The sequence below is a fragment of the Strix uralensis genome, chromosome 1 (genome assembly GCF_047716275.1).
Source record: "Strix uralensis isolate ZFMK-TIS-50842 chromosome 1, bStrUra1, whole genome shotgun sequence".
Lineage (NCBI taxonomy): Eukaryota > Metazoa > Chordata > Aves > Strigiformes > Strigidae > Strix > Strix uralensis.
In genome coordinates this window covers 112,895,641-112,920,386 of record NC_133972.1, presented here as the reverse complement: position 1 = coordinate 112,920,386, position 24,746 = coordinate 112,895,641, and the positions used below count along the sequence as shown (strand labels likewise).

Below are 24,746 nucleotides of genomic sequence, written 5' to 3'. Positions count from 1 at the left end.
CCATTCACCATTCTGTTTCTTTAAGCAGGATGGCTGAGTGGTACAGCTGGAAAAAGGCACAATAAATTCCATTTGCGTTTTCTTATTCTGCATCTAATCTAATTGAACCAATAAAGTCCCCCAAATTGTATTAATCTATAGGCATGCCTGATTCAGTAACATCATAGATAAGATTCTTCAGTATGTATTCATCAGCCTCAGAGGAGAAGTTAAGTTAATGCTAGATATTCCTTCAAAGAGAAAGGAAAAAGTTGTGAATTAAATACGATCACAATTTGGAGATATATTGGTAAAGATGATTCAGAGAGGAAAAATAAATGAATATAAAAGGCTTTCCCAAATGTAGAAAAGTAAAGAAAATATAATCTACATATTCAAGTTCTCAATAATTTTTTATTGTTAAACATACTGGCCTCCAAGAGGGTACGTTATATAAATTATAGTTCTAAGATGAAGTGCTTTGACCTAAAAAAAATCAATCTTTACAAGAGGATATGTATTCAGGAATCTTTAGATAAAGGACTATGTTTCTACATTTCTGGGACTGGAAAATTATTTACATTTTTGAAACTGGACCACTAACTGAATATTCATCCTAACATAGCACTGAACACCTAAATGGGTCAGGAAGCTCAAGACTGTTGGTGATAAAAAACCACAGCTGTAATATGAAAGCTAGATAACACTAAATGTTGAAATTCAGGAAGAGTACTTTCACAGCTTTTTTCAGGGAGGTTATTCAGAAGTAATGAATGCCATCTGAACATAGAAAGCTATGTTTAGTGACAGAGTAAGCTAATGGTGAGATGTACTAATGATGGTCTGATTTAGGCAGTGGAAGAAACACCACTACTGAACAAATTTTGAACACCATAAAGCACTAATGCTGTTGACTCTCAAGTGAAAGGCATGTTGGTAGGAGATAAGGTTTGTGGTATTTTTTAAGTTTATTGTGTTAGTAACATTCCCTTGACGTGTTCACAGCAGGAGAGTCCGCCTGTGACAACTTGCTGAACTTCAGTGAAGTTTACGTGTCTGCATGTGAGGGGAGAATCCTTAAAGTAGCCATTTGAAGTACTCCTCTGTCCATTTGAATAAAACAGAAGTGGAAAATATGACAAAAAAAAGTGAACTGAAGATAATTATGAAGACAGTGAAAAAAGTCAAGTTGATCTACTTAAAAAAGAGAGAGAAAACCTCAACAAATAATCCCAAGAAAATATCCAGTTACTTTATTTTCTTTGTATTTTTATTTATGTGATTGCTTAATGATAAAAGCTATCACCATGTCTTTTTCTTCTATCTAAACCTTTACTGTTCAGTGATCTTGACTGTAAATATATGCCACTGATTAGGTCAATAAGGTAGTAAAAATGTCCTTGAAAATATTTTATAAATTCTGCTACTTTTATAATAGGAAGATAGTACTGGATTTCTATGCACATTTTGCTGATAATTAGTCTACACATTTTCATCCAGTAATAACATGGAAGACAGCACTTGAAAGACATGAAAGAAACTAACTCACAAAGGAAAGTAGTAAATTACATTTGAGTCTCTAAGAATTTAATGTATTAATACTGTGTAGTTCACTATGCTTATTTCTTTCAGTTTAGTTCTTGTCTTCCTGTTAAGTCTCTGATTTTATTAGTTTCCAAAAAGTGATATTATTTGCAGAAACTTGAAAGTTTCATTTTAATGAAAGAAAAATGAAAGCAGAAAGTCTTCAAGGTTCTCACACAAATCCATTATTGGGATAGGAAATGGACCTTTCCATTTCAGAGCACAGACATTCTCATACACCTCTTATTTTTCCTGAATTATTCTTGTCCTGGTTCAACTCTTTTTATGGCCATCATGTTGCTAAAAATAACCCCTGTTAAAAGTCAGTTTAAGGAAATAAATGTTTCTGGATTTTTTCTTTTGCTGGCAGAGGCTTACAGAGCTGTTTCCTAAACAATACCCTCAAATACAGCTTTTCAATGTGAAAATTTCCTGCAGAGGCAGTTCACTTAAGGTTGAGGCTACCCTTAATTATAGGATGTTGTCAGCTCAGATGTGTATCCAAGATCTGTAACTTTTATATAACAAAGAAGCTTATGACTTTTTAAACGGCCTTCAAAATCAAGTGAGAAAGCTAAAGAGAGCAAACAATGCATCTTTCGTATATGGCATCTTTAACCTTTGTTGTTGTTGCATCCAGGACTGACACAGCCTACCCTTCTAGTGAAGAAAGTTATCTCATGCATCTTCTTTTTCTCAAACACTTTTTGTGCCCCTTTATTGGGAAAAAGCTTGGTAAACAGCAAAGTGACAGTTAATCATTTCCTGATAATGCACATACATCTCTTTCCTGCAAGATCAACTCAAGTAGCCAATGCTATCTAAAATCTCCCTCCTACAAACAAAAAAAACAGAGAAAACCAAATTCAAAGGAATCACCTCAGACACCAAACTCCAAACTCAAATATCCTCAAGGTAGTAGTGATGATGCATAAAAGCAGAAAATCAGATAACTATTTGGTTGGTTAGCTATTTCTAGTTTGATGAGTTCTGCATATTGCTTTTTCTGTTTCAAAAAAGAAGTGGTGGGGGGGGTGCCACTGGGCAACAGAGATGGAAGCTGCTGTTGGTGCTGGGCTGGCTGCCCCAGCAGAGACCAGCCTCTACCCTGCCCCGCTGCTGAGGCAAGCTGGATACAGCCAGGCATTGAGATGGAGATGGGGTAGGAAGCCATATACTCGCCATGCAGTCGCTGGCTGGAGGAGTTGGGAGCAGATGAGATGGGATCCCAAAGCAGACAAGACCTGCAGGCTCAGTGCCAGGCTGCCTTACAGGTTCGGCGGTGGCAGCGGGGGGCTGCTCACCCAGGCAGAGTGGAGAGGCTTCACAGCAGAACTGGGGGAGAAACCTGCTCCCGTGAGGATGCACAGTTAGGGGGAAAATTTATTTTCAAACTCTTTTATTTAGTCTGTCACACCTATCAGACTTGAGATCTGACTTTTTAAGAGTTGGCTTGATCTGGGTCATTACCTGTGTTCTCAAGAAGCTCAGCCAAGTAGACCTAGGTCATACCTTCGTACAGTGGCTTCAGGGAAAGCACCAGTAGTTCCTACTGCAAGGTCTTGCTGACTTAGTGGTCCTTTACACAGAAGGGGTTGTATCTAGATTTCCAGATAACTACATTGGCACAAATGCATGGCCACTTCTTTTCTTTTCCTCTTTTTGATTTCTGACTGGTTTTAAATGTTGTGAGAGGTACTACCCAACCACTCAAAGTACCCCTCAAAAGAAGCGTACTTAAAGAAGCAACCTCTTTCCCTACAAGTACACTGCTTGAAGATATTCAAAATAGAAAGCAAAACAAAACAAACTCCATTTGCTAGCAAAATTTTGGACAATTAATGAACTAAAGTCTACCCACTCTAGGGGGGAAATTTACCTTGGAGGGGGAGATTAAGAAGGACACAAAAACTGTGTAAGAACAACTACCTCCTACCAAATCTTTACATATGTAATGAAATGGAAGAATCAACAAAATCTAAAGAAAAATCTAAAATTCTGTTCTATTGTAATGAAATAAGATAATCTGCTGGGTTTGGAGTTAGTTTGGGTTTTTTTACCTTTACATCCCCATATACTGATACATAACAATTCCTCAAGTAAAGATCCCTTTCCTACCAAAATTTAGAACAGATGTTTCTTGAGCATGCCATTGTGTTGCAGAAGTTAATTCGCTTAGGCAAAGCCTAATAAAACAGTAGATATTTTTCAAGAGAGGTATCACAGTCAACTGCAAATTAATGGAACCAAGGAATATCTACTGCAATCATTTGTTTTAGTAGAAATAGCATAATTGTGCCATAAACTTCTGCCTGATACACTACAACATATTACATCTGGTTTATGCTAAAGTAGTTCCAAAGAAATCAATGACATTTATATTGACATAAAGCAGTGGTGAGTCATATTCTTGATTAGCATCTTCGGTTTGAGAATGAATATCAGATTTTTCTTTATTTTCCAAAATTTAGTCTCTAACCGTGTTCACCGATTTCTAAGAACGTGAAAGTTTAATTACTATAGGGCTTCAGAGCACTCATTACAGAATCATCACAAGTTCTTTTATGAGGATTTATTTTTAAAATTGAGTTATTGTGACTGCCTAGATCTCTTGTTTCATTATTGTGTTCATAGCAAGAAACACCGATTTCTGACATTTTTTTAAATTATGTACGTGATCTATAGGAATCATAAAATGCATGTAAAGTAGCATACCTTCTCCAAAAAGGTTTATCAACTATCCTAACATAATTATTCTAACATAACTATCCTAATATATTGATGCTGCTATCAATTAAAAATATTATGCTTTTACTTTCATGGTTGGGTTCAATTCCCCTTAGTTGAAATCATGTGTGAAGTCCCTGTCAGTTTAAAATATAATCCATTTCAAACCATCTAAAGTAAAAAATTGCAGATATTTCTTTTCTTACAATTATATCTTTTTTTATGGAATCTTTGTTTCTTTTTTGTTAATGTGAAAGAGATTTTTTTTAAAAGGTAGGGATCTGAGTTTATGATGTATGAGTGTTCAAAGGTTTACCAGAATAATCTGATGCATTAGACAGCAATTTAAACAGATAATCAGAGGTAAACCTTGCTAGGATAATTTTAAAGAGTTGGTTGACTGAATTTAAATTGATCAGAAATAACGAGACCTTGGTTTTGCAGGCAGTTCATTCTTAAAGATCTGATGGGAGAAGGATCCTCATGCACACACTGGACTGTCACACATATAATTTCAGGGTTTGGGTTATTCAAGCTAATAGCCTGGATCAAGAGCTCCAAGGTCAAAATTGCATTTATCAACTTCCTTGCAGTATCATTTGTATCCATTGCAAACCATATTTATTTTGCAGTGGGAAACCTGGATATATAGCATTAGTATTTTTTGCTTGATTATGTTTCAAAGCATAAAATGAAATATACACTGTATTGTTATAGCTGTATTTTGTTCCTGGATTCCGGGGATTGAGAGCTTTGTGTGCTTTTTTTCTTCTGTTTCTGATGTAGATGATGGTAAATGACATTTCCTACATATTATGTTTCAGTCTCAATGGGGTCTTTTTTTTTTTTTCACAACTGAATCAACTGTATTTTCTACTGAACCTGAGATGAAATACATATGTGTCCCCCTTCCATTTAAGTAGAAATTCTATTACTTCAAAAAACATATATATAATAATATACAGAATGCGACAGCTGACTTAATTCATCAAATGGTGAATAAATTCTTCTGAGAACAAAGATACAGATTTTCTGTCATTCTGATATTAGTCATTCTTTGTATAGGATGGGTAGCATCAAAAGCATCTGAACTAGTTCTCAGTTTGCTTTTTTGAAAAGATTTTGACAGTGTTAATTACTTCTGTTAACAGAAATTTCTGACACTTATGTGACCTTCTGCTGCATTTGAAAAAGGCTGTCATGTTTGGTGTACAGATATATCCAGTGAAAACCCTGGGAAATGAAATGAAACAAAATGAAACTAAATAAAACTTATTATTACCATCATTAGCTACCAAGTAAGGCATTTCCAGTGAGTTCACCAAAACACAGATTTTACTTCTTCTTTGGGGGACTTCTGTATGAAAAAATTAACTCCTTTTGAATGTAGCAATAACATGCACTGATTGCAAGAGAAAATAGAAGCACAAAACTCTACTCACTGCTCCATGAGGTGGCCAGCCTGGCTTCACAGATGGGTGAGCTGCTCACGGTTTGTCTGGGACAGAAGCTGGTGGAGGGGCTTGCACACAATTTCACTCTCTGCTGGTCAGCATCAGATTATCTGTAATTCTAAAATAGGCTGTGCTAGTCCCTGTGAAATCAGAAGAAAAGATAGAAATATTGTAACTAAAACCAAGAACTACTATCAGAGCATAGGAGAATGGCAGAATGGGCATGTAGTAAGCAGAAGAAATATGGAACTCACAAAGTAGATCATTGTATATTGTCTTTATTTTCCATGGAAAAGATTGAGGGCTTTGCTGTGCATGCAATTTGTACCTTTACACTGCCATGGTTAGTGTAACGCCATCATCCTTGGACAGGTGCATTTGTACTAACCTATTCTGGTTTTATTCATCTACATATCAGAAAGTCAATATACAAATAGACGTCAACTTTATGTACTGTGTTTGCAAGAAAGTCACCAATAACATAGATACACTACTATAAAAAAAAAACCACCTTCAAGTACTGTAACTATGTTTGTATGAAAAGCTCCAACACTAAAGTGGTTGGTACAAAATCTGTTGACTAATTAAGTGCTTCGATCGCAATTTATAGAGTAAGTTTCAACAAAATTTTCTAGAACTGCAGCAATGGAAAACACCTTAAATAGGTCATTGCTAAGCACAAAGAAAAAAAGAAAAATAAAGATCAAACAAACAAAATTCAAACAAACTATGATGACACAGATAACTGCTGTTTTCCCAAGTGTTTATAGCTGTGGTCTTTTGAACTTATTTACTACAATATCAGGCTATTTTACCTGTTATACTATTTATTTTCACCTCTTTCCTTTTTTTTTTTTTTTTTTTGATTTAGATTTCAAACCCTTGGTTTAGCATTTTCCACCTACCGCTATTTCCAGTTGGCCATTTTATCTCTAACTGACAATAAAATTATTCCAGATGGTGGGGAGAAAGCACAGAAAATTTTAAAGAGTCATATGAAAAAGTGCATAGGCTAAGGTCTTTCTTCCGATATATTATTACAAATACACTCCCAGCACAGGATAAGGAGATTTATTACCATTAAGAGATGTTCCAGTTCAGAGGGAGAATAAACTAATCCACCCTGAAGAGCTACATTCTGAGTGATTACATTTTGACCTCAATTGCTGCTATATTCCCTAGTGAATTTGTCCATACAATAATGTTTCCCCTGCTGGGACCTAGTCCAACATCACCTAAAGTTCGATTTTTCTATTGACTTTTATGGTCTTTGGTTTCTTAAAATCAGTTGTTGTTACATCCATAAAAATTTTCCGTCATGAAATGTTTTTAAAAGCATACTGGATAAAACCCACAATGTTAAACTTCATGTTTAACCACACACAGACTCTGAATAATACCAATAGAAGAATACAAATCCTTACAATCCATTACTGTGCTACAAGTTTTTCTCATTTTTATTCTTACAGTATGCAAACTTCCTGTCACTAAGAAAGGCAATTTTAAAAACAATATTGAAAGGTATTTTTGTGACTCCAGCCTCAGTCGTATTACCATTTAAAACTGTATGAAAATAGTTGCTTTATTCAAATCATAGGGGTTTTGACCTGTTGATGCATGATAAATGCAATAAATAGTAACAATGCAATGGCAAATTACTGTCAACAAATACCTGGAGTGAGCAGAGATAGTTTTTTTCCTATAAATGTTAAATGCAAAAAATAGTAAGGAAAGATTTTTGGAAACCCTCATTAGTTTTACGCTAATCACCACACACTTTCAAGTAATTCTTGTTATTTTGGCCACTGTTCAGTTGCTGACTTTGCCCCTCCTCCCCAGCACAGGGTGCAGATGGGGAGGGAGGGTGACCCCCAAACCACAGAGGCAGTTGCAGGCTTTGCAGTGCCCCGAAACCTCAGAGCCCTCTCTGATAGCTGCTGCAGCTTCTGGCAACCTCCTGCTGAGTGACTCCATTCCTTCTCATGTATTAACACATTTTTGTAGGGATGCTTTCAAAACCTGTAATTATTGCAGAGTAATTTTGGACAACATAAGATTTTTCAATCAATTGTAGCATTTTTATTAGATCAGAAACCAGCATGCAGGTTAAATTAATATTCCTTTTTTAAACATATTTTTAATACTGGAAACTGTATACCTTGCAGGCATGCAGCAACCACACCAAAAGGTCTAAGGAACAGTTTTCTGAGCGGTGGACTAATGAGCAGCTGATGTCTTGATTTACACAAATGGATTAAAAATCACATGAAAAGCTTTAGAAAAATTGTGACTTCCAGTGACACTGCTTCTACCGGCAGCAGAAGCTTGTGTTAGCCCTTGAAACTTCAGGGTTATTTGACATTTATGAAAAACTTTCAAATTCCAGAAAATCATAAAGGCACTAAAGCCCATGCATAGTCTCAGGATTCACCAAATTCCAGGTTCAGGAAGGCTCTGAAATTCAGATAAAGTAGCTTTAACTGGAAGCAACTCGAAGTTTTTATTCAGGTGCTGTTATTCAACTCTGGAAGACATCTTTCCGGAAAAATCTCCTGATGGGAAAAAAAAAATGGCTGAGGAGCGAGTCACACTCCAGCTGCCACAGCAATGGGAAAACGGATCTCTGCAAATCCTCAATTACAGAGAATCCTAGAATGAAAACCAAGAGGAAGGACAATTTTCCCTTTCCTGATTTGGTGAAATCCCCTTTTGAAACAGAAGCATTTCGTGCTTTTCTACAATACTCTAAATTTGGATTTATGTGATGAGTACTGCTATTCCGATGCTACCATGTTGGTTGCCGTTGCCTCAGTTGAGTGCATCTTTCTCAGCTGACCTAGATGTTGACAACTATATTCTTTCAAAAGCGCTTTTGAAGAGGTTTTTTTGTTGGTTTCCTCTCTCTTCCCCCCCCCCCCCCCCCCCCCCTTATGTTTTGGTTTATCCTTTGGTTTAATGATTGGCACTAAGCCACACAAACTGATCTTTAAAGTCAGTAGCAGCCTGTGATGCAGACCTAACACAGGAAATTAGAGGACATATTTTCTTCTTGTTAAACTCAGTTAGCAGACCTCATCTAAATGGGCTAGCAAGTTTTTAATACCACATATTTATTGCTCCTGGATCTAAAGCAAGGACACAGGTGCTCCTTTAACTCCTGGTACATGTAAGATACTGGGCCACAGGCAGTGAGGAACCTCCCCTATCTCTCCTGTTCTGCTTTGACTCTGTGAAGTTCTGACTGCTACTGAGGGTTTTTGAAGGAGTGAGAATAGAAAATATTTGGTTTTAAAAGGCAAGCCTTCCTGCTGATGATCTTGTATGTATTTCAACTCCAGGTCAGTCTTCTGAAAATATTCTCAATTAGGAAGCATTTCTAAACTGTTTTTTTAAAGAAAGCTAGGCAACACCAGTGAAAAATTACAAGTCATGTATATTATTTATTCTAGCGAACAAAAATGTTGTATTACCTACATGAAGCACTGGGAATTGCCAGATTGTATTCTGATGGCTTCAAATGCTTTAAACATTCAACTCGCTAGCAGTATTTCTTGTGTCATGCTACTCTACACTTCATGTTGTTTTTAGAAGCACTTTTCCTATGGAAAAAGAAGGAAAATAAAACCTAAGTTTTACCTGCCAGTAAGAAGCAAAAGCTCTTACAGAAAGTACATATGGATAAGTATTGTTCTTTATTTATTGGCCATAAGAACATGCTGCAACTTAATCCTGCCTGGCTAATGAGAAATTTATTTCATACACACATAAAAAATACTTTTCCCCCAAGTTTCCTATCAGTTTTTTCGCTTTTAGAAATTATTTTAGAAATTATTTTTCTGGTCCTTATATCTTTTTCTGCTCTTCCTGGCAAACATTATGTCAAAGACAATACTAAACTTCTATTTTTAAAAGGTAAGTTAGCTAGAAATTATTTTACAGAAAGCAGTCATAATAATATGCATGATTTGGTGTTGTTAACCTCAGGCTTCTCAAGACAGAGTATCAGCTTTGATACTAACAGTCAGAAATCCCCTTATAGAGTGATTCATTTGAAAGCAGACCCTACTTAGCCAGCATTAATTGTAAAGGGAAGCACAGCATATTTTCTTGACCCTCTTTCTTCTTTTCCAAAAATTCTGTCCAGCTAAACCTGTATTGCACTAAAACGGTTCACACAGAGAAAAACTATCAGCTTCTACCTAGCCTTGTCAGCAATGGACCAAGTATATTTAAGGCACACCTAAACCAGTTTTGCCCTCATTTTCAGAGAGAAGCAACAAATTGGAACTTGGTTGCTGTTTCTCCTTCTCATCAATAAAGTTAGAAACTGCATTCAGCCAGAACTTTCCTGCTCTAAAAAGAGTGAATCAGTAGTCTTTGACCAGTGTGTTACGAGATGTGGGTGAATGCAGCCTGTCCTGTCACTCTGAAGTTAGGTTCAACCCTGTGTCCTCATGGCTTGTGATCTCAGCCATGCAAGACTTGGGCTGATTCTCTCCTAGCATAACTTTACTGTGAAATAGCTATTGAGTTTTGAGGATATGGCTTATTTCAGTTCTGAAAGTGGTTTGGTTTGGGGTTTTTTCCACCATATCCTGTAAAGTCTCACAACATCCAAGTAAACAAAATACCATGCATGAGATAACAGAAGACTATTTCTAATCAGCTACATCAGATGCCACATTTGGAAATGTTTTGCTTGCTACAAGATGTTTATTAAACAAGTGTTCCAATACCAACAAAGAAATCTTGTTTGCAGGTTTAAAGCACTGCATGCAGCGATATGTAAAGTAATAGGTAAAGTACTTAGAACATAGCATTATTGTTAATATGCATAATTTAGCATTAATATTTTTGCTTGTGATAACTGTCACAACTATTTACTTTGGTAATTTCTTGCACTGGATTTGCAAGGGAAGGAAGCATGAAAGCTATTAAGACTAAAGGTTATTGTGAGGCTAATTGTGCTAGTCTAAATGCCAGTGAACATAGGTTCATTTATGTTTTATAACCCACCTCTTTATTAATATGCAGCAAGACAGGATGCAGTCCCTGTATGTCCCTGATTTTTGAGGGAAAAGGTGATTAAGAAAGTGCTGTCCTTTAAATAAATAAATTCCTCTTTCCTTAATCTTGAAGGAGAAAAGTTTTCAGTATTCTGTGAAGACTTTGCGCACAAAGCCCTCAGAGGCCAAAAATTGTTTTGATTTTCCTGATGAGCAACATCAAACTTATGTTTACCTATGTCATCACCACAGTTGCTTCCTGCAAATGTAAAATGTTGCAAAATACTGAGAAAATAGCAATTAGATCTATGCTCATTTTGGGATAAACACAGCACTTGCACTAAGGCTTACTGTAACAACAAATATATTAGCAATTTATCTGGATTTTTCAATATGAATAATTTCTTCAGGAATTCGTACAGGTCAGTAAAATAGAAATGTTTACTAGAAAACAAACATCCAGTTCTATGTTCTTATTAAATTGTACTGGCATTTAAGGAAGCCATTCAACTATGCAGCACTATTTGACCTCACTAGATCCACGTGTATTTCTAGACTTTGAAAGAGCTCTCGCCATCCTTGCTGAGTGGTTACTTCCATTGGAATTGATTTGGGACTGAATGCTCTCATTTTTTGTGTCTCTGAAAAAGAGAGCAAACTGGCAAACAACCTGCATTTTGACTTACGATCTGATTTATGAGAGAGATCATTGGGGTCGAGTATGCTGAAACATAAGTCTCTGAAGAGAATCTGCCCTCGCTAGTCTGAGGGGAAGAGACCGTCCCACCAAGCCCAGGCAACAACCGCTGACTTGCAGAGCTGTCTGCTGTAGGTGTTCTCCTGCTGGCAGCTCTGCAATACTATGGAACGAGCATGACAGCATTTAACAACCACTTTGCAAGTTACAATATTTATGCAATGTGTCAAGTGGAAAAGAATCAGGCTCTGGTGGTCTATCAGAGGAGCGGGATGTTAGCCGATAATTACATTTCTACTAATGATTTAATTCAGCCATTATAAGCATCACGCTTATGTCAGCTGAATAATATCATGTCACAAGTTATTTATAAGCATCGCAAAACAAACAAAAAATCCCCTGTCAGTGGAAAATACTTTCATCACCTGGTTAGGAAAAAAAGACTAATTACAAGTAGACATACGCAAGTTTTGTTTTCTATTTGCTCACTTTTATCTGTCCCTGACATAAAACAAAAACTTTATGTGTTGAGGGAAGTCTAAACATCCTGCTAGATATTTCAAAAGCACATTCAGTAAAACTGTCATGTGCTCACACATCAATGTATTTTATCTCTCAAACTCATTTAGTAAAGACTACTGAAAAACTTGTGACAATAGTTACATAGTAGCAGTTCAAAGAAAACATAGGCCTGGTTAACTGTTTTTTTCCTCGAGGAAAAGATTTGAAGTGTTTATAAACTGGAAACCAACAGATTGTGTCTCAAATACTTTCCACGATGTTGTAACATAACTAAAACTGATGTACATACCTCATATCCTGAATAAACTGCTATGTTAACATAACTGTCACCTGTAAATAGCAGCAATTGAGAGGTCTTTTTCAGTTGCCAGCATCTTAAAAAAATGCAGCAGTTTGAACTCCTTCAAAACTAAAACACACATCTTACTGTTCTATACCCAATAGGTATAACACAACACAACCGTCAACATTTTCAGTTCTTGAATCTAAGTATGCACTGTGCACATTTGCAACATTACAAATTACAATCCACCACCAACAAATGATGATCTCAATTAAAAATACCTTTATTAAGACCAATCCAAAACAGTAATTCTAATACTTTACAGTAACAATTTCAATGCATAATTTAAGAAAATTACGGATTTTTCACATCCTTTTCCTCTGTACATTCCTTCTTCTGTGTACATACTTTACATAGCAGTATCATTATAATTTCCCATTGGAATTACAGTACAAATAGTTTGAACCACATTTAGTGCAATTTCTTTGGTTCAAAGTGATGAACTCCCTCCTCAAAGGCTTCATAAATTTCCTCCATAGTATATATGCTGCTGCCAGAGATATGTAAATTAGAAAGGTTTTCTTTAAATTTCAGGCTCCCATTGAATAAGCTGTCCAATTTCAACATGAGAAGTCATCTGATGATCATTAACTATCAAGAAGCTGCACTATATTCTCTAAGCATTTTAAATAGTAGGCATGTAGTTCATTTTCTTCTGGCTGTGGAGCAGCTAAAAGGAAGAAAAACCAAGATTTTTATTTCTAGTTGATTCTTAATGCAAAATTACTTTTTCAAAGATTGCATCAAACACTTGTTGGAATTCATGCTATTTAATGATCTTAACCTCTATGTTATGAGTACCAAATCAAGTACAAATACTTTATGTTGCGAAGTCTGTTTCTGTTTTGTTTTTTTTTTTTAAAGGCTAAATCTTGCAGCTTTCCCAGCTCCCACTTAGTTATGACAAAAAAAAGGGAAAACTGCCTTTTAATTATGCTGTGCTATAGTGAGGTCATGCCTTGTTCTTCCCAAACTTCTCCTTGGGTAGAACAAAGTAAGAAACGTAAAATAACAACTGCCATGTTGAAAAATTCCCCCACTTGCACTCAGAACTCTACCATTCTAGCCCAATTATCACTGTAAAGTGATCAAAGCTGTACTAGGGTAGGCTAGTTGAGCACCTTAATGCAGGAAAATACAGATAACAACTTCACATGACTGTAAACTGTAAGTTACAGTTGTATAAAATCTTTCATACTCAATATTTTTATATTTAAATGTTTATTGAATTAAAAATCAGTATTTCAGTCTAGGACTTTATGTTTTAATGCAGTACATAAATAAATGGGGATTAATATTATGAGGTGGCAGTCTGTAAAAGCTGCATATTTCTACCTCGTTGATTCAACATAATATTTGGAGAAGTCTCTGGTCAGTCGTAGTAATGCTATAAAGAACAATACAAATTTATTATCTATTAACACACTCTCAGTATATGAAATGCTGCATTATGGTTTGTTTAATGATTGACTTCGTAAAGGATGAGTTTGAAACAACAGTATACTGACAAAACCAATGGCTTTGGGTGACAGTACAGGATGAATTATCACAAGATGTTCTAGCAAAAATACATGTCCTTATTAGGATACTGACAAACAATGTTCAATGTACGCAGAAATTTTGTGGCAATTCGGTTGTGCAAAATACTGTGGGAACTTGGCACTATAAGCCCCCAATTGATAAACATATTTGAGTACATCTATAGAGCAATTAAAATCAGTAGGAAATCCCATTGGCTTAAAATAAGACATTTGCATGTTTTTGCAGATCAGAGCCTTGATGTGACTAACCACCAATAAACCCACTATTCGCTACTGAAGCTCCAGCTACAGACCAGTGTTTGAACATCTTTCAAAATGAATGCTCTTGAGTTGAAGATAGCAAACTATTGTATAAAAGCTATTCAAACAAATAATACAGAATTGGCATTAGTTAGAAGACTTACTTTTCTTCACTAAAGAATAAGCCTCATCTATTCTTCTTCTTATTGATGGATTCTTCAAAGTCACTTTTGCCTGTAGCACAAACACACAAAATACAGTTACTTGACTTTCTTCCCCACACATTCACACTTTATCAGCAAAGTTTAGAAAATGACAATAATTCAGAAGAACATGAGATGAAGGAATTTTAGAATTAGCATATGACTGTATCATCATACAGACTGCACTTATATAAGCAGTCACAAATCACAGAGGGCAAGCTGCTCCTAGCCTGAGCAGCTATGTGATTAAAATAATAAAATGCAAATGCTACTGTAAACTTTATTTTTATTTATTTAAAGGTTACTGTATTGTTTACAGCATAATAAAAGTAACATTATAATTTTTTCAAGTATTACTCAAATACTAACCTTCTGATAGTTGTGAAGCAAAGCCCAAAGCGAAGCTGCTCCTATTCTCTGAACAGCATGACTGTCACTTTCCAAACAGGCAGACAGTACTGCAATCGCTTTATCTAATGAGAACAAAAAAAACAACACATCTAGAAAATATCATCAAAAGCACACAAATATATTTACACACCTCAGTATTCTGATGCTTAGAGTATACTTGTTTCTATGAGAAGCATTGGTATGGCAGAGGAATTACCGAAACTTTATTATCAGATTAATTAAACTAAAATATGCTCACAAAATTGGCAGACTACACTGAAAGAAGTGTTAAAAAGAATATAGAAAAACAAAACCAAGCAATGCTAAAAAATTAAGCCATCAGTAATAAAACATGCATGTTATGTACAGCCACCAGCTATACACAGGGACTGAGTAAGCCATGAAACTGTTTTATAACTCCCAGTAGCCACAATTAGAGCCACCTCAGGATGGAAATTAAGATGTTTCTATTTTCCTTAGTATTTATTATGTAGGTGATTTGTAACCAATGAGAAATGTTTGCCACCCGACTGTAGGTGCCTTAATTTCCTACCCTTGCTCTGAAGCCAGACTCTTCAAGTTTGTTTGTTCACTTCATAATAAAAATTCACAGATTATGTAACCGAATAATGTATGCTTAATTAAGGCAGCAAATCAGCATCTTTGGAAAAAATGAAAAGCATGGACACTATGGAAGACCTGCTGAGAACTTGTAACAGACAGGAGCATTCTCTCTACAATTAAATGGGGGAAAGAAACATGCCTTTTACAAACAACTGAAAAAAAGTTCTGTGCATGTTGTAATATTAAATATATATGTCATAATCATAACTTTATCATTATCATAAATGTTTTCTGCACATGACAGAACACAAAATAGTTTGTCTCAACATTCATGACTTGCAGGAGCTAATAAGGTTTTGTCCAACCGAAAGATAAGAACTTCAGTTATTTCAAACTGACACAAAGAATCCTTCAACCCTCCCAAAAAACGAGCTGTTTGAGAAAACTGCAAAAATCCTTCAAATGATCAGTGTCACAATAAATCTTGATTTTTTTAAACTATTTATTTCCTTTTGCTATATATTATTTTAATTGCTTTTCTGCCAAAATATATGTTCTATAATTACTTCTACAAAAATAATTTTTGTAAAAATGATTTTCTAAATTACAATATTGAGTTCTTGGTCAGTAACCGAAATTGCAGTGAAAATACAGTATTATTAAAGAGAATATTCTCAGAGTATAATAGCTTGTATACCCTTTAGACACTTACCATTAGCTAATATCTTTGGTTTATTAGTTGGACTAAAACATATGTTATGTAGAATAAGAAGTGCTAGATGTTGGCTGCTCTTGTGTTTGTATTTACACATTTCCACGATCTGGTCTAAAAACCCATTTATTTTCATGATCATCTGCTGTCCATCTTCTCCAAAAGATATGTTCAGTAGCAGCTTTAGCCAAAGAGTAGACACATTACCAGGATTTTTATGACTTCCTTTTGGTAATGAAAGAGACAAAAAGTTCTGCAGGAAGTTACTCTGTCAGAAGGAAGAAAAAGGATGTTAGAATTTATAGTACTCCATGGTTTGTTCACTGCTGTTTGACCTTCCAATCTGCATACTTGAACCAAAAAACTAGTACTAATGTTTCATTTACATATTTCAGGGAACCCATTATTAGTCAAGGATTTTTGAAAGAATTACATATGAAAAAGAATCTACACCTTGGTTAAAAAGTTAATATGTCAAAATACATTTTCTTCTGTAATAATTTATACAGTGTAGATACACAAAAGTTGACCTAACACGATGTATTTCTTTAAAGGCTAATTCCACCACAACATAAGCTTTTTGCTTTGCACTTAGCGTTTCTGCCCCAAAATAAGCTAGAAACAAGTTAACTGAATCAATGCACTACTTAACGTATTCATGATTCCTTATTTATTATCACTTGCGTTATTAGCAAATGTTAAAGGTATCACAGAATCACAAAAGATCTCGAGTTGGAAGGGACTCAAGGATCTACATAGTACCACCCCACACTTCACTGACAGCCAGAGTAGTGTCCTTGGTTTTCGCAAGCTTTGAAGAAAAAAAAAAAAAAGTGTTTTGATATGACACACACTACTGCTTCCTAATCTCAGGGTTTGCCTCCACTTTAAGGAGATTCTGAGCAGGTGAAAAATCTATTCCCCTTTTGCAAAAGGGAGATGTTCTAACATTCCTATGATGAAAAAAACTCATTGACAAAATATTCCCAGCCTCACTGATCCTCGACAACACATACAGGCATCTGGTCAAAAGCAAATAATCCAGCATATAAACTCATTGTAGTTTTCTTCACATGAATATAATATTGGTAATTTAATTTTCAGGGATGGAATTAGTAATTCAGCATTATGAAAGCAGAGCTCAGGACAGAGAATGAAGACTAAGTACTATCACGCTAGAGTGAAACCCTGAAGACAGCAAAAATCAAAACAATTCACAGAATGGAACAGCTACCATAGAAAAGATCTCAAACAATTCGTTTCTATAAAAAAGTTTGAGTATCAGCAATTTGGTAACTGTATGACCAGATTTTGCATATTTAGCACCACAAAAAGATCATATTTCCCCCTGCCTTTTCTAACAGTTAATTAGGTCCAAGCACAGAACATTGTTAGTGCAGATTGAAAGAAACTGTTGTAGCTATTAAACTACTATAAAGGATGCTAAAAACAAACACTTTTTATAATTTCTGTTGTGCCAGCTAGTTTTATCATGTCACCACTACAGTTGATTTTCTACATGGTTTGACTTCTTGTGTTCAATTTATTTAAATGATCAAAGTTAAATTTAAAAGAAACAGATTTTTCAAAGAACATTTGATAAAATAGACTAAGAATCATTCAATATACAAATTGAAAAGGGAAAACACAGTACTTAACTTTTATATAATAAGAATAGATTTCTACCCAACAGCCAATTACTGACATATAGAACATCTTCCCTAAAACTATAATTTTTATAAAGATTGTTTCACAGAGTATACCTAATGATTTATACAGCGTTTAATTTCTTGTTTACTCACATGCAGTTTGTTCTGCTAGTGATTGCTGTCAATATATATGGATATTGAAAACTTTACCCCCCATTGAAACTGAAAGTTTATAAAAAGCTCTAGCAAAAATTGTATAGTTCCATATGGTGTTTCTGTCCAGTCCAGACTATTAAGATGACTGAATTACATGCTGTACTCAGGGAACAGTAACACAACTAACTGAGAACATGCAACGGTTTTGATTCCCACAAAAGCATCTCTATATGATCACAGGACGTTCCACGATGAAATATAAGGGTTTAGTTAAAAAAGAAAGTGCATCCATCACATTGCTAAAATCAAGATTATTATTTACTTACCTTCTGAATAATGCCTTTACAGTCATGAGACAGAGCAAGGTTAGAAAGAAGACAAAAGACCACCTGCTGAACTGGGCTGTTATCGTTTGACACTTGGGAAGCCAATTTCAAGATGTTATGCATTAATGAACTGCCAGCTGCACTTCGTGCAGATGGAAGTGATAGTTGTCCACTGGCCCAACAGAGTGAAGCACAACCTTAAAGAAATTAAATGTTTATCATACGAGAAATGCACATACACATTAAAAAAAAAAAAAAAAAAAGAAAGAAAAATCTATAGAAAGAGCAGTCTAACAGCTCAAAGATTGAGACATGACTTTTGAAATGATTGTTGTTTGTTTTTTTTCTTTGAACTACAGTGAAGTCAATGGGACATATTTCGAACAGAAACATGCCTGAATGTGGCAGTTTACTGGAATAGGTGTCTACTGTTCTATTGTTCTAGAATCTAAGAGGCGATTCTGCTGTCAAAGAGAAGTCATTGCTCTGTCTCAGAAAGTCTCCTTAAAAACTGGAACACTATATCTAAGGCATTATACAATTATTTGGTATCAGAATCTGAAGGCACTCAAACTGGTTCAGAAAAAGAAGTCTCTATATCTGAAAGGTTTAATAAGTTTCTTAAAATATTTTTCTGAGAAATAAAAGCACTGTCTGCATCTGTCATTACCTTGTACCACAGCAGCATGCAAAATCCTATCCTACAAGCTCAAATTAATACAGCGTCAGGGAACAACTAAGTTACCAACATGATGTTTGTGCACAGATATGCACACGTACCTTTTTATTTAGCGGCATTTGCCATTTGTAACAACAGTTAACTTCTTACATGGCAAAAGTAATTAAAAATGAGACAGTTTTTAACTGTTACAAACATCTACATGCATTTCTTTGCCTGACTACACTAAGGGGAAGTGGTTAACCAGTTCAGAGTAGGTAAGTTTGGGTCACCTCATAAGCCAACTATTCTGAACAGAAAGAAAAAATACGATTAATCAAAAATCTTATTAGCAAAGAAAATAAAAATGCAGCCTAGAGTCACTCAGAGTTAAGAAAAAAGAAAGACCAACAGAACTTCAGCTTGATTTCCAGTACATCACAGGACATTACATTTTAATTCTATATCCTGTGGTTGACTAACACATATTTGTCCTTTCTTCAGACCGTGCTAAAAGTGTCTTTACAGAAAGAAAAGCATTGTAAGCTCATTTAAGGTCTGGATACATTAACTTAAAAAGAGGGTAAAAAAGCTAGGAGACTGTTCAGTTAATATATTTTAACCATGCTAACTCTTTTACAGTATCTTGACAGGGAGAAATCAACAGATAATTACACATCTCTTCAAGCCACCAGCAAATAATTATCTGAGTCAATAGCCAGGATATGGAATGAGGCAAATTCATACCAGAAAAAAGAACGGGCTTCTAGTAGTGGGGATAATTACTCATCAATGGAAATAAAAAGTTTCCTCAAATGAAGAAGAGAATCTTTATAAAAAATATACAAATACAAGCTACTGAGCGCACTGCAGAAATAAATGGAAGAAATTTAATACAGAATTAAATTAGATTATTTAATATTTCAAAAGCAGCATGTTCTCAATAAGGGCTGAAGTGCAAATTATAAAGTACTGGTACACTGTTCTCTGTGAGAGAATTTCTAGAGTAGTATTTCTACACTATACTATTCAGTTTGGCAGGACTTTCAGTATAACCTTCAAACATAATGGTTTGAATTAAATACTATTTAATGCTTTAATACAATTGTACTCTTGCTAAATCCAACAGACTGAAACAAGATCTGAACAAAAGTCTTAAATGTATTAAAATCAAAACTCTTGACAGACTTTGATGGACTAGAGCTTTTATACTCTGCTCTTATGGTAGTAATAAACATTCTTTTCCCTCTATTAAATGCTTTTCTGTCTTAATTATTCTGGTTAAATATTTTGATGTATTAACATCATAGAGTGACTCTCATACCTGCAGGATAATTTGCAGTGTAGACACAAAGCAAATGCAGAGCTATTTGCATTGAGGAGTCATCTATTAACAACCATGGCCACAGTGAATGCAGAACAGGAACAAGATGAGCTTTGAGTGCTGCCATCTATAAGAACAGGAGGAAGAATTAAAACTACTATAATATTAAATAGTTTGAAAATAAAGTATAAATAGTGAGAAAAGCATATTTTTATCTTACTGTGCCCCATTAGTTTCCTTCAAAAGATTGTACAGATAGAATTGACACCCTCGCTTCAACACTAATGAAATTAACTCTACCTCAGTCAAAACCAGCACGTTTTAATTACCGAAAGACATGCAAACAAAAGATTTATTCATTCCGACTGTGATTGTTCAAGAGCTCTCTATTCTAAAGTTTTATTCTACTCCAACTAAACTAATTATTAGAACTCAAAAAGCATAGAAATAGAAGAGTGTAGTTCTACAGAGCAAATCATAGAAAACTTCAGTTATCAACAGCAACTTCCTCCTCCCCTCCAAGCAATTGTCGCTGCAGACCCCTGATCAAAACAAGAAAAATATTCCACAATTATTTTATCTGAAATTATGGCACAACCAAGTTACGGGGACCTTAGGGATAACCAGATGGCCTATTAAGGCCCACAATTTACATTATGGTGTTCTGTATACAAAAAGGATGCTAACACATGCTCTCAATAGGGGTACTTCTGGAAGGTCTGGAAACTTTGTAGTTGCACCAGTGCATTTGCTAAAACTATCATAATGCCAAGACAAATTAAACTGTGAAACAGAAAGTGGAAATAAATGTGTGAAAGGTGTCAGCAGTAAGAAAGAGGAAGAGTAGTGATCAGAAAGAAAGAATACAGCACAGAATGAAAAACAGGAATGTAGTATTTTCCCCATGGAAAAAACAGGTAGGCAGAAGAACTGAAGTAGAAAAGAAATTGAGAAGCACAAAGATGAAAAAGGTGAAAAGAAATTCAAAACAAGATTCTAAGTAAGAAAAATGATGAAAAAAAATCAATATAAAACAAAATTTTGCCTTGCAGGATTAGTGTCATTTAACTCAAAGAAAAGTAAATGGCAAATTATTATTTAGGGTTTCTTTTCTGGTTTTGGGTTGGATTTTTTTTTGTCCTTCAGAAAGGGAAAGGAAAAAAGGAGAGAGGAATAAGGAGAGGAAACTACTTTCCAAGACGTGAAATGTATCTCCTATGAGCCTTTCTTGTGGTCCCAAGTTTTCTCCACATCCATTTTTCATATTATATGCTTTGAAAATTGAAATGATTGATTGAAGCAAAGCAGAAGTGGGCATAAAGGATGATAGCCATCTGAAAGCTTTGGGAAATGATGTTTCAATATGAACATTATGTTCCTAATGCATGTATGAAATATTCTTAGGAGGTGGGAATAATAATGAAATTTGAAGTATTTCTTGCCATTAATATGAAGCTTAAATTTAGCCAGCTTGAAAATAACTTTGAAGTAGAAAAAAAAAAAATCACTAACTGAATGTGCTCACATTATTTCAGTGTAAAAATACTTACTTTGCATTCTTCATTTTGAAAGAGGCAGTTTCTGAGGAGCTGCATAGAACATCTTAATTGCTTGATAAGGTTATCCTCCTATTCAGAGAAAAATATTTGAAGATCATCAACATCAGACCAGAATGAATTTTGTACAAGGAGGAGAGAAATTTTCAAAGGAGAGGCAGGATCCTACCTCCTCAGGTAGGATTCATCTCAGCTAGCTTTAAACACATATACTAAAGACCTTTATGACAAGTTACTTGGAGTCATCCTCACCTCTCTATAACCCACAAATACTATTTCTAGGAGCACTGATCTGGCCAAATGCAGAGATCTGTAACACAGAGCTCCATTTCTCTTACAAGTAGAGAAGAATGGGTGGGAACACTTTCTGGGTATCTATTCCATCCTAAAGCAGACATCTAAACAAGTCAAATGAGTCACTCCCTAGAAGCACCTATTTTTCTTCCTTGAATAAAAACAAGGATAAACTAGCTCTGTCTTGCAGATCTCTACATTTGCTCAGAGCAATACATCCTTATATTCCCAGTGTCTTAGTTCTCTATCCTTAATGACAGAAATAGTTTCCAGCCTGATAAGAATACTACAAATACAGACCTTTGGACAGTGAGGTACTATACTGAGATTCAAACATACAGGTAAAAAAAAGATCTATTTTCACGATGGTGCTGTAACACTAAAAGGCTAATGATGGCTGACCTAACTTCTAAAAGGCTGACATATTAAACCACTTCTGAAAGATGATCAAATTCCAATAAGCTTGTTCACCACAGGAGACTATTTCTGTTTTATCAAGCATAAAGGAAGAAAAAAGTAAAACAGCATTCATGCTTAATCTCAAAGTGAAGCAACAATGTGTGCTTATAAAATCATGTACAGTTGATGACATTTAGAGATGAAGTAAAAGTTTGTCTTTAAAAAGTTAATGAAATTCAGGTGTACTAGGTGAAAAAGAAACATACAAATGCATTTTATGACTGGTTTCTTTCATTTTTAGCTAAATAAATGCTAACTCTAAGATGTTCCTTCAAGAACTTCCATATGTATTAATCTATTTAATAAAAATAATTAGCTCTAAATCCTATAAAATGCCACAAGCTACAACTTATACTTAATGTGTAAACCTCTAGGAGGTTGAAAAAGTTATGAATTGTGTTGATGGCACTGTTTGAATTTATTTATTTTAGAATATCTTGATTTTTACTAAGATCCTATCTAGAGGGGGTTTTTTTGAAAGCTTGGCTATTTGTAAATACTTTTCATGCCCTTGGTTACCATCACACTAATTATTGTGAAAGAAAAGGAATATCAGGTAAAATACTTCAGTTACCTGAGAATGAAGCTAGATCAAACATATTTTTCCCAACAGTTACAAGAAAAGAAAAAGAAAACAAGCTCTGATAGCTTCACTTTGAGACCTGCACCCCAAAGTGGGCTGAGGGGCAGTTTTGTGAACGATCGGTTAAATCTGACTATGAGAGCAATATCTCAGTTTCCCTCATGTGAAACTAGATTGCTTGTTGTTATATACCACATATGATGAAGAGCAGGCTCACATATAATGTAGCAACTTACAGTCCCAGCTCAGCAGGGAAATCTGCCACAAAGTCTTTTGCAAATCTCTTTCAAAGAATTCTTAATTAAACATAAACAGTCTTTCTGACCTTTCTCAGAGGCTCCTTTCCTTCAATTTCTGTGAAATTCTAAATTCCTTCTATATTCAGCAGAGGAGCAAATATTCCCAGCTTTCCCCTTCTCAACCCAAGAAACATAAAGAACTAGCTGACTTCAGCCTTACTTGACATATCCAGTGCAGGACACCTTTCAGCCTCCACCCCTTGAAGAAATGATAATAAATGTGTTTAGGAGATCTCAAGAAAAAATACTCTAGCTTTCAAATGTCAGGGTGAAACTGAAATTCTTTTAAGAGCTCACTGTTATAAAACACAGTTCCACACTCTCACAAATCAAGGCTAATGTCTGCTTGTGCCAATGGCTGAGAGAAAAACGCTGTTGAGTTCAAACATGCAGAAATATCCTGCAGGAAGATGCTTTCTGCAATGCCTGCTTTATGTGGGTGTAGACAAGATATCAAACTTGACAGCAGAGGTTATTGTCTGTATTTTAATAATTCTCTTAGATGAAAGTGGTAGAAAACAAGCAGAATGCAACAAAAATCTTATGAAACTGTTGTATGATGGTAAGAAGTAATCTATGAGAAGAGCTGGGTGATGTGAGTCTGGAACAACTGGAAGGGAAGTTAAAAAAAAAGGCTAAACAAATAAATTATGAATGGAGAGAAGAAACCAGGAGTACAGACAGTGAAAGGATCACAAGTATGAGGTAAAAAAAAAACTCTGACAAGAAGTTAAAGCCAGGGACAATTGAGTCTGATAACAAGAGACTGTGAAGTCCAAATGAAGTTTGCAAGAGGACACAAAAAGAATTAGAACTGGAAGCCAGATAATACAAGAAGCTAGAGAATAAAAAAGTATGACTTACATGCGCAAGCAGACTGGAACTGGTTTTGGGGTGGGAGGGAGATTGACTGGTACAGGAACAGACAAAAACAAAATGGCTAGCACTGCTTGAAAGACACTGAGAAAGAAAACCTGAGAAACAGAAAAATTATTATTGTGGAAACGAGATGGGAAAAATTAGCTGGATTGGATAGGACCATGAAGCCAAGGCTGAAAGTCCAACTATGTTTGAAAAATAATACAGTACACTGATATTGTTGTAGGCTAAATAAATATCATAAATTGCGAGCACCGACAGGTGGCAAATGGATGAACATATGTTTGTATGTGTGAATGTCTGAAACTGAACTTTTGAACTCTCAGTCAGAAGACTGCTAGTTGCTGGCTTCAACCAGAATGGGCTAGTTACTAATTCTGATAACTGGACTAAAAGTGGGTGACATCGTTTGGGTTCAGAGGACAACTGATCAGCACTGAGCACAACTGAGCTCTCACAGAAGACAGTCCTCCACGAACTTTCTCTAACGCTGAATACTGTCCATGAGCCGTAGCCGTTCCTGAGCTGCTCCGGCGTGGATCCATCACACACGTTTTGCAGTCCTCCCAGCACTGAAGTACAACAGCAGGGGCTTCTTCCC

The 24,746-nt window shown here is 35.4% G+C and overlaps 1 protein-coding gene across 1 annotated transcript in view; it reads right to left on the bottom strand.

Annotated features, from left to right (window-relative positions):
• Nucleotides 1-12,511: 12,511 nt before the first annotated feature.
• The window catches only part of RTTN (rotatin), an 88,431-nt gene continuing 76,196 nt past the window's right edge, over nt 12,512-24,746 (bottom strand). The window contains exons 43-49 of the mRNA XM_074877410.1: nt 21,626-21,703; nt 20,076-20,202; nt 18,094-18,290; nt 15,963-16,230; nt 14,666-14,769; nt 14,258-14,327; nt 12,512-12,982 (exon numbers count right to left, since the gene is read on the bottom strand). Of these exons, the coding sequence (XP_074733511.1) occupies nt 12,900-12,982; nt 14,258-14,327; nt 14,666-14,769; nt 15,963-16,230; nt 18,094-18,290; nt 20,076-20,202; nt 21,626-21,703 (927 nt within the window). The 3' untranslated portion in view covers nt 12,512-12,899. The remainder of the gene's footprint in view (nt 12,983-14,257; nt 14,328-14,665; nt 14,770-15,962; nt 16,231-18,093; nt 18,291-20,075; nt 20,203-21,625; nt 21,704-24,746) is intronic.